This window comes from Parus major, chromosome 3 (genome assembly GCF_001522545.3).
Source record: "Parus major isolate Abel chromosome 3, Parus_major1.1, whole genome shotgun sequence".
NCBI lineage: Eukaryota > Metazoa > Chordata > Aves > Passeriformes > Paridae > Parus > Parus major.
In genome coordinates this window covers 70,501,256-70,511,949 of record NC_031770.1, presented here as the reverse complement: position 1 = coordinate 70,511,949, position 10,694 = coordinate 70,501,256, and the positions used below count along the sequence as shown (strand labels likewise).

The following is a 10,694-nucleotide window of genomic DNA, read 5'->3' as shown; positions in this document are numbered from 1 at the left end:
GAAAATAGTTACAGCTGAATTTGGTCAATGTTAATTTTAATGTAGTTGTGTATAGTTTTTTGTAGTATCTGGATATAACATTGTACAATAGTGCATGTTTATTCTTAGATTGATACCTGTATACTTTGCTTTGTAAAATTACAAGTCATTTATTTTTTAAAACACACTACTGAAAAACAAAACCAAGAAAACCCCCCAAAAAACTCCCTTAAAGCTTCAGAGGAGATAATAGTGACAAACTTGTTTGGAAAATTATTTGTAAGATATGCAACTAAGTCATAATTCTACAAAGGATGATTTCTTTTCTCCTTTGTATCAGAGTAGTAAGAATCAATGTTGAATTAAATTATGACCTAAATTATTAATACGTCAGGAAGTCAAGTTTCCTTTGCTGTAGTCAAATGAATCATGTGTGTAATGGCAAAGGTAGTGATTGTATCTGATGTTTGTCCCTTGCAGGAGTTACAAAAATGTAGCTGTACTAAAAACTCTGCCTGTGTGTGTATGACAAAAGTAACTGTCTTCTATTCTGATCATTTTAAAATATATTTTGTAAAGGACAGTGCTGTCTCACTTTTATTGAAACTTTTTTTTTTTTAATTTTAATTAATCTGAAAAATATATTAACTGGCATGTACTGAGAATTTCATGAGAGGGAAGACTGTGATGCGTAAATGAAGAAGGAAACCCCACATGCTCTCCCTCCTAGGCCTGAACAGCTGCAGTCTAGGCCGTGTGTAGGATGCAGTGGTAGGTCACACGCAGTGTTTCATATTGCATCCCCTAGCACAGAAGTGAATTTTAAAGCCCAAGCGGTTTAAGCCATTGGTTCCTCCTCTTTTTCTGCTTTGTAGCCCCTTGGCAGCGTTTTGTTTGAGCGGCAGCTGAAGCCCGCGGCGCGCAGCGCGATCCTCGGGCGGAGAGGCGAGGCACCGCGCGTCTTTCCGAGCAGGTCTCTGGGCCGGCAGGCGCCTTCCGAAGGAGCCGCTTTCCCCTGGGCGGGGAGCCGCGCATCCCCCGTGGCCGGCGGCCCGGCCATGCCGCCCGAGGGCTGCGGGGCAGCAGCGCGGTGACCCGCGGGGCGCGCCCGGGGCCGGCGGCGGGCGCGGCCCCTCCTCCCTGGGCGCGGCGCTGTCCGCGGTGCTGAAACTCGCGGCCATGTTCTTGCCTCCCGTCCCGTCCCGGGCGGAGCCGGGCAGTGCCGGGCCGGGCCGGGCAGTGCCGTGGGCGAGCCGCCCCGTGCGCCTCTGGGGCGCTTCAGCGCAGGGGTCACGGCACGGGAGTGCTCTCACCCACGGCCTTTATGTAATACACTGTATCGCGCCGGTGTCGGATGCTGACAGCAAAATCAGTGGCAAATACTACAGCGCTTTCTCCTTCGGAACAAGAGCTCTGTCAGCAACGCAGATTTTTTTTTGTAGCCAGCTTGGGAAGCTTAACGTTACCTGTATGAAATGGAAGCGTGAGGATGAAACCAGCAAGTAAACAAGAACTTGGTATTCGCTATTTATAACCACAGGTTCAGTTTATGAAAGGGCATTCTAAAAGTGAATATCGAAACAGTGTGTCATCAGTGAGAACAAAATAACCGCTCATGGCACAGGAAAGGTTCAGGAAAAGCAGATATCCATTAGCAGCAATGCAAACACAGCCACGGGGTTTTCTCCTTTTTACCTCTATTTTAAAAAGACAAATTTAGAAAGGTGTGCTGTCTAGAAGATCGTTTTTCCAAATTCACTTTAATGTGCTGAGATATCTCTACTACATGAAAAAAATTGGAAGCTTTTTTTTCATTGCAGAGACAAGCATTCATTTTCTGTAATTGCACACTGGTTCAAATACAGTTGCACAATAAAAAGCAAATACGCTCCTCTGGTGTGATATGTAGAGGCTGAAAAACAAAAAAGACAAAACTATCATGATGTGTTTCACATGGGAACATAATTTATAAAATATACATTCTGCTTCTAAAAATAGAATGAATTGATATGCATAATGAATTGACCTTCAAATTAAAGGTCAGGGGTGACAAACCAGGACAAAGGTCATGCAGCTCATTTTCAAGCAATCAGTTTCTAGTTTTTTCATAGCTGAACAAAAGCTTAATTATACAGAAGAGTAAGGACTGTAAGATTTAACTACTCAATTCTAAGAGAGAAACATGTAGTTTTACACAATTCCCTGGTTCTTTTTGAATGATTTTCTATTAGGGAATTGTTTGTGCTGTTACTAATGCATATATGAGTCTGTCTTAAATTAAAATATTTAAATAATTTTTTTAAGTTAACATTTAATAATTCACCATCTGCTTTAGAGATAAGAGGGTTGTGTAGCCATTTTCTGCTTTTTCAGTAATTTTAGAAAAAAAAACATCCTGCTCATGCTATTATTTCAATAAAGTTAGATTGCAGGTCCATTAATTTAGGCATTCATGCACAAAATTATTGTGCATGATTTTTAGCAAACCACTTCCCCAGAATACTACTTCCAGTCTACAGCATTCTGTATGTCCATATGTCCAATCAGACAGTCCTAATACCTGACTGTTTAGCTAGTATGTGTATGTGATTATCCTTTTATTATATGCACTAAGATTCAGTGTTCTAACAAATTGAAGGTATTGGTTCAGTGTTTATATCAATAGTAATGTATTTAGACTAAACTAAGCTTTCATAAATATTCTGAAGGTATTTAATAAATATTCCATAGGCTGACCATATATAGTAATGCTACACCTAAGGATAACTACTAGGAATTCAACTGTTAAAATTTGTACACTAACTAATAATTTTGTATCACATATTAGGTGGTTGCTTTTCTTACAGATACTTTATGCCCTGTACCTACTTCAGCTACTGATATGTACATTGTTTTTAAAGTTTCAATCTTTTCTTTTAGAGATTGTGACTTTTTAGTTATATATCACTGATGTTCTTGTTTACTGGTTTGGGTTGTTTTTTATTTCTGATTTGAATTAATGACCTATCTCTATTTAAGTTTATAAAAGTGACCATTGCATTACTTTATTTGTTCAGTTGTTTTAAACAATGACTCATTCAGAAGCCATTGACATACAGAACTGATGTCCACGTCACTTGAAATGGGAATGATGTGCCCTGTACTAGCTAGTTCTTCTAGGAAAGTGAATATTGGTGTTTAAAATACAGACACTCATCTGTTCTTTAACTTCTACAATGTTTGATCATTTTAATGGACACTATACATATCAGTATTTCATAAGCATGTTACAAAATACAAATTACGATAAAATCCATCATTAGTAGTGCTCTCAAGTAATAATTCAGTGATTTTGAAAAATCAACAAAAATGAAGAAAGAAGATTCTGTGGTTTGTAAATAAATAGCTCATGCAAATAAGACAAAAGTTCTGTGTAAAGGAAAAGATATGTGAAGGGTGTGTAAATTCCATCAAAACAAGTGTTAATGTAGAACATCTCAGAAAGGAGGTCTGAAGAAACCATAAAAACATTGTTATAAAAAAAAATTAGTTTTTAAAAATAAAACTTGTAGTGCCATCACTTTTGACAGGATGATATTAAAATCCTACTTGACTGCAGTATTTTTATAACCTAAGTGAAAGTTGTAAGTTATGCAAATACTGAATTCAGTTTGACATAATATTCGTTCTTAATTTGACCTTTACCAGGTATTTTTTTCAGTACTTCATTTGGCATTGTTTTGTTTGCAAATAGTTATCAAGTGGGAATATGAAATCTTACTCCCTATATGGAATTTCTCACAGAAATAAGTAAATAAGTCAGTTATCAAGCTCTGAAACATGTTACCTACATATGATTTGAGTATTAGGGCTTTTAAAGTTCTTTTCCTTACAAAGTGCTGATATGAAGTAATTTAGGAACTACAAAGAAAAATCCATCTGAAAACATGTAATGAAGATCACAGGCTAGTTTTCTCATTGTTTCATTTGCTGTGTAGCAAATCCATGTGTGGCAATTACAAATGCCCTTGTTTACAGTAAACTGGGAACAAAATACTTCAAATATGTAGGAAGTAGAACAGTAGTGAACCAATTTTAAATTTTGCTTAAAAAAATTCATCTTAGAGTCACAAAATATTGTTTGAAACATACCTGGTTTACATTGCTTTTTAATTAAATAATTATGGTCATTGTTTAGTATGTGTATTCAAATGCAGACTATAAGAAACTACAGATTTTACTAAATCAAATACACTACATATGAGAATTGTATACAAGTAGTTTCAATCCTTTAAACAAAAATGACCTTGCTCAGCATATTCCTTTGTTATGTATTATTTATGTTTTAAACTAAAAAAAAGTGCTAAATAGTTTTTGTTGCTAAAACAATTGTCAGTACAGTAGTAGCATTTAATTTTGAGGAGAAATTCTGATGCTAGAGTTGTCAGGCTTTCATTGGCTCCCATTCTGATATTGTGGAGTTCATTACCCTTTTTATTGCCCAAAAAATTGTTTTCCTGACAATAATGGAATCACATTTTACCTTTCTTTGTTCCAGTTCTCACTGAAGTCAAATGGCATTCTTACACATAATTAAAAGGTGTATAACTGGATGTTTGATCTTAAAAAACTTAATTTCCTAAAAACTGAGATATACTTAACCTCTTTTATATCAGGAAAAAAGCATATCTGGGCTATTGCCCAGCTGTGTTATTTATGTGAAGCTGTAGTTACCCTCCTTCAGATCAGTGACAAAAGTGAGTGAAATTAGCAAAGAAATACTAAGTTTTAATTTCCTAGTTGTTCAGTTGTTCAGATTTTCTTAAATCTGCATTGTAAAAATATTTTTAAATATCTCACACATGCTTGTTTTCATCTTCACATGCTGGAAAAATGCTGTAGTGGTATATAAACAGAAATATCGAAGAACAGCAAAGAAAATTATGGTTAATAAAGAATAAAATTGTGAGAGCTTTCAACTTTATCCATCTTGTAATTACATAAGGATATTAACACTTGAGTGTACCTTTTCAGGAAATCTTAATTTTTCTTATTTATGCATTTCAAAGTAACTATATCAAACTGAATTAAATGAAAATGAAAAAAAAAAAAAAAGTTTAAACAATGAGAACATCTCAGGAGGAAATCCATTATTTAGAATTGTGAATTGATGTATCTGTGTAAAACAAGTAAACTCAGATTTTTTTGAAATCAAAATACTGTGTGCATAATGCTTCTATCTGCAGTCATGAACAGTAAATAAGGTAAATTTTTACTGACTGGTTCAAGTGACAGCAAAGTTTGTTAATATATCTGACTGGTGTGTGTGTGTTTGTGTATATAGGTATATTTTAAAAGCTCATGTTTTATGCTCTTACTATGCTTGAGTTCTGTCCACAGAGTTAAAATTTTGTGTATACTTTGCAGCATTCATCCACTTAAGTCTTCACTCCTGATGAGTTAACTAAAAGAAGATCCTTTCAACACTGGAATGTGTTCCCCTATTCCTTTGCATCACTATTTTCTTTGTTTGTTATAAAAATAAAGGATTGGTGGGTTTTGTTTTCTAGTTCTTCTACTCTCTAATCATACTTACAATACCCAGCATTCTTCAAAAAAATACTGCTAGCATTACTCTGTAAGAAAGCAGTCCCCTGGCTACCACTGTGAAAGAAACAAGTTTAACATATTAATTTTTCTTTCCAACTTACTTCTGGAGGAAAGGGATAGCTTACTTGAGTGAAGTAACTATTTATGTCTGCTTTACTTTCTTCCAAACAAATTATGTTTCTAAATCCTTTGGCAACAAACCTGCTTAAGGTAATAAATTCAAAACAATCCATATCTCAGAGAATTCCTTTTGAAAACATATAAACCTGCTATTATTTTTTACTGATTGATAAGTTGTCCAAAAAATAGACTACATAAACTGTTAAGTCAGTTGAATTACAGAATGTGCTACTTGTAAGGAAAAGTGGATTACCTTTGTTGGGTGTCTGTCAGTGTGCCTACTGCACTTTTCATTGTATTTTTTTTTTATCCAGCAGTAATTCCAGATGATGCTCTCTTGCATTATTTTTCATGCTTGCTGTTACAGTATCCTTTCACATGCTGTGAATGCTTAGTTAAAAGAAGGATTGCTTTCAAAGCTAGTGACATTTTCTCTGAAAACATCTTGCTGTCTAGTACACAATTCCTCAACAACATTTATTTACTTACTTGCAGTTACAAAGTTCATGTAAATGCCAAGATAGTTTCAGAAGTAAAATGCCAAAATACTTTTTTGGTTTGTACAGCATAAGCAGGCACAGGAGAGTTCACCATGAGCCATTTCAGAGCCCAAACCTGCTTCCATTTAAATAGAGAGATTTTGTATGTCTTTCAGTAGGATACAGTAAAATACATGCCATTTAAACTGTTTAAATGGGTTCATAGAATTGGAGTGCCCAGGCTCTTCTATAATAATACATCTCATACCAAGCTTTAGGTATTAGAAAGCTTTTTGTAATAACTATAAAAAAAATAGATATCCATTTTTCTGCTCAATAATCAATTATGTGACCCTCTACAATATGTGATGCTTAAAAATGTGTTACAAAATGACAGTACTGGAAACAAGAAGAACTTGTGCTGTTTTCTGCTACAGTTTTTTAAGAACTGTACTTTCCTCCTTTGAATCCCAACACCACTCCCCCAAACAGTTATTTTTAATCCCTTCATAAACTGAAGCAGGCTACGTTCCAAAGTCAAGAACGGATCCTTTACTCTATGCTTGCATATTTCATTATGTTGCATAAATAATGCAAGTAAATCTGAAAGACACAAAAGCCTCATAGCCACAGGTTGGCAGAACAAAGAAGCAGATAAAAGAGATAGGACTTCAGTGCTTGAAGGTGTAAAAGCAGAGTTAGGTTTAATCCTAGACAAAAGTCCATACAATTCCAGTGGAAAACTTAGTTACTACAAAAGAAGAGGAACTGAATCAGCTTGCCAGTGTTGTTGCACTGAAAAGAAAGATTGTACCACCCCCTTTACCATATTCTGGTGTTGGAAAGGGAAAAGAATTTAGAGAAAATTGGTTCTCATTTGTCTTTGTTCATTCTTCTGACTTTGCTCACTCCTAGTAGGATATCCAATTTTTTATTTTTTTTTTTTTTTAGTAAGAGAGCAGGATAGCTGTCCAGATGTTCTCTTAAATTGGAAAAAAAGACAAAACTCGAATTTCTGTAAAACAGAACTGGGCTTATATCTAAACAGGTAGATACTGCAATTCGTTTTTTCCTTTTGATGGGTATTAGTTAACGTAGATTATTCAAAAAGACAGTAGAGGGTGACAAGAGGACAGGCTTGTGGCAGGTGAGTTTGTGCATGCTCCTATTTATTCATCCTTCATTTCTTAAGCAAACTGGACAACCTAAGTAACAAGAATACTCCAAAACCAAGATATTTTCCTTAATACTTATGCCATCTGCAGCATTTTTTTTTCTGTGTGGTATTTTTGTTGGCATTTTACAAAACAAGCCAGGCCTTTTTCAACTAGAGCAAAAGTACATGTTTCATGAAGTTTCAGTCAATACATATCTGTATTTGTGTGACTGATGAATTTTGTTAAGATTGAGACCTAGAATTTAATATCACCATATATTATGCTCTGGCATAACTTAAACAGTCACAACTAAACAGTCATAACTAAAAGCATTTTTCTCTTGATATTCATAAGTTGTCATTAAGTTACTATTTTGACCATAAAAGAATCTTGGAGAATTATTTTTATCGGCTTTTCTTAAATCATACACAAGGTATGACTTGATTGTTTAATATGTACAATTTAAGCATAGTAAAAACAACTCACTAGTTCTTAGGTTACCTCCTGCAATTAAATATTGATAAAGGAAAAAACCACCTTCCAGTATTCTGCAAATCTGTGTATTTTCCCTCTGTTGTCATCAACTGTGTAGCTTTCATAAGAGACTAATGAAAGGGGCAATGCTTTTACTGGTGCTGGGGGGCAGGGAGAAAGCAGCACTTCATTTTTTCTCTTGTGCTTTGGTTATCTCGTTGTTCTGATGAGCTAGGTAAGTCTCAAACAGTAGGTTTACAGGTCACTTCATAGAGTCAGTGCCCGGGCATTTTATGGCCTCCTAATGAGCCGTTAAACTGGAGATGAGGTAATTAAATACGGTACTCTGGGACAGTGTACTCGGTACTGACTCCAGCTCTCTGATTTTAGGTTCCTCAGAAGACGATGAGGTCATTCAAGAAGGTCTCCTCAGGCTCAGGTCAGTCTTCTCTACAGCGTCTTACGTGGCTGTGTATCTGTAAAACTGAGGTACTTCAGCACTTCTGTCCCGCTGACTCGTGAACGTAATCATGGGGTGGGATGGGGAAAGATCGCTAATTTTGTGCACAGGCTTCAGAGTTCCTGTTGGATGCAGTCTTGAGTGTTCTGCTTCTGTAAAAAAATAAACAATTACATAAGGAAAGTTTATTCACAATAACCCCATGTCACACACCTGTCGCAAAGGGTGGGAGCCCACGGGTTTGTATGAGCGCTGCGGGACCGCCAGCCCGGCAGACGCGCAGGTGGACGAACATTCCTCTATCACTAAAATTTATACTCGTGGAGTTATTTCCGTGCCGCTGTCACGCTACCGCCACGCACCTCCTCCGATCGCGACACCTCAGCAGTGCCGTCTGTCCAGTCCCCAAGCCCGCCAGTCCAGCCCCCGCCTGCCCCTCAGCCCGCCCGTCCAGCCCCCCAGTCCTGCCCCTCAGCCCGCCGGGCCGGGCCCGCGCATGCGCGGTTCGGGGCGCGGAGCTCCCCGCGGTGCGGCGCTGCGCCCCCGAGGGAGGGAGGCGCGTCCCGGGGACACCCGTGAGCCGGCCGCACCGCGGGACGCGCTCCCTGCAGCGGTGGACGGCCTGGGGCGGGCGATGGCGGCCGCCGGGTGTTGCCTGTGTGCTGGGGCGGGAGGAGCTGTCCGTGTCACTGCCGGGCTGCCGCAGGCCAGAGCGCCTGGGCACTTGCCCGTCGGGGAGGATCCGCTCCCCGCTGGGACACGCGCATAAGCCGCCGTGCGGCTGGTCCCGCCTGAGGAGACGGAGCGAGAGCGCCCGAGGCGCGGACCCGCCCGCTCATCGTCCTGCGGCTGCCGAGCGGGAGGCGAAGCGGTGACACCGGGCAGTGCGGCCGGTCCCTCCGCGAGGGCCGATCTTCCCCGCGGGGCGTTAGCCACACGGTCTCCCGCGACTTCTTCCAGATCCTCCTTAAATCCCTCGGGGAAGCGGCCGCTATCGGTTGCAAATCCGCAGCTGAGAGACGGTTAATGTACGTGAGACCACATCCTGCATCCGAGCTCTCCGAGTGAATGCCTCCCGCGTCCTCCTGCCCGCGAATCCCACGCGGGATCACAATAATTAACAGCACTTTCAGGAGCCCCCCGCAAGCCGCCGGCACGGACGGCAGGGCGGGCCCGCGCCGCACCCACGGCCGCCGCTTCTCGTTTCAACATAAAGTGATCCTAAAGTTCACGCTTGAAACCGCTCTCCGGTCCCAGTCAGAGCAGCGGCGCCTGCGAACTTCGCCGAGGGTTGCCCCGTCCCCATGAGGGACAGACAAGGGGCGGGCTCCGGGCATCCGAGAACGCCCGCCTTGGGTGTGACGGCTGAGGAGCGCCCAGGAAGCTAAAAAGCCGAGCTCCCGCGGCGGGCGGGAGTGAAGGGAGAGAGGCGTTTTCTGCGCCCTGAAGCTGCATTTCCCGATAAGAGTCGCGGTGCGGGACGGGAGCGGTGCGAGGCGCCTTTATAAAGCCTGTAACTTCATACCCCGCAGTCGCACGTCGGGCAAATCCAGTCCCTGTTCAACCCGAGCCGTGGCAACGCACAGTTGGGCCGGCGTTGTGTTTTGTTTAAAAAACAAAAATTACAAATTGCCTATTTTCTACTATTAATGCGACTATTAATGCTCGCCATCTGCAGCGAGGGTAATAAGCCCGGCTAGGAGAGCTGGCGGTGTCCGGAGCGCGTCCGACCCTTCCATCCCAAAGGCGCGGGAAGGCACGCCGCCACGTCCCCGCTGGGAAGGAGCCGCATTTTCTGGGAAGAGTTAAAGAAAAGCCCGGGGGCAAAGCCCTGCTTTAGGGCAGGGTTGCGGGAACTGCCCCACCGCCTCCCGAGCCCTGACGGAGCGCGGCCGCTGGACGCCCGGCTCTCGCCCTGCCCGGCGGCCGCGCAGCGCTGGGAGCGGGGCCCGCCGGGCCCGTGGCCACCCTCGCCCTCGACCCGTCCGCTGCGCGGCGGCGAAAAGGGAAAGAGGCTTTGGCGCCCAAAATGTAGGTGAGAGGGTTTTGGCGGGAACAGCTCCGCACCGGCACAGGCTCCCGGCCGTAGGAGCGGCGGGAAAGGCCCCCCTCGGACCACACATCTAGGAAGAGCCCGTTTCGGTAGAGACCGTGAAGAAAAAAAACACGACGGGCATCTTATTCGGTGCAACATCGGCGGGGCGGCGCCGAGCAGCCCAGCCCGGGCAGAGGAGGAGAGGGGGCAGGGGCGCCGCGGCGCCGTCCCTGCCCCTCCTGCCTGCCCGTCGGCGAGGAGCGCTGGCTGTGCTTTGAAATGGGAAGTGGTAGCAGCACCCCGAGCTCTGCTTTCAAGTGTAAAACACGCGTTTTGTTTCAAATGCAGGCGGCTCCCTCGTTTGTTTGGATTTTTGTGGTTTGCTGGGTTGTCTTTTTTTC

General features: G+C 42.1%; 1 protein-coding gene across 2 annotated transcripts in view; it reads left to right on the top strand.

The window, feature by feature from the left end:
• Positions 1–7,434: 7,434 nt before the first annotated feature.
• The window catches only part of LIN28B (lin-28 homolog B), an 89,392-nt gene continuing 86,132 nt past the window's right edge, over positions 7,435–10,694 (top strand). For both annotated transcript variants that reach the window (XM_015623264.2, XM_015623262.2), the window contains exon 1: positions 7,435–8,237. In XM_015623264.2, coding sequence (XP_015478750.1) covers positions 8,204–8,237 — 34 coding nt within the window. In that variant the 5' untranslated portion in view covers positions 7,435–8,203. The remainder of the gene's footprint in view (positions 8,238–10,694) is intronic.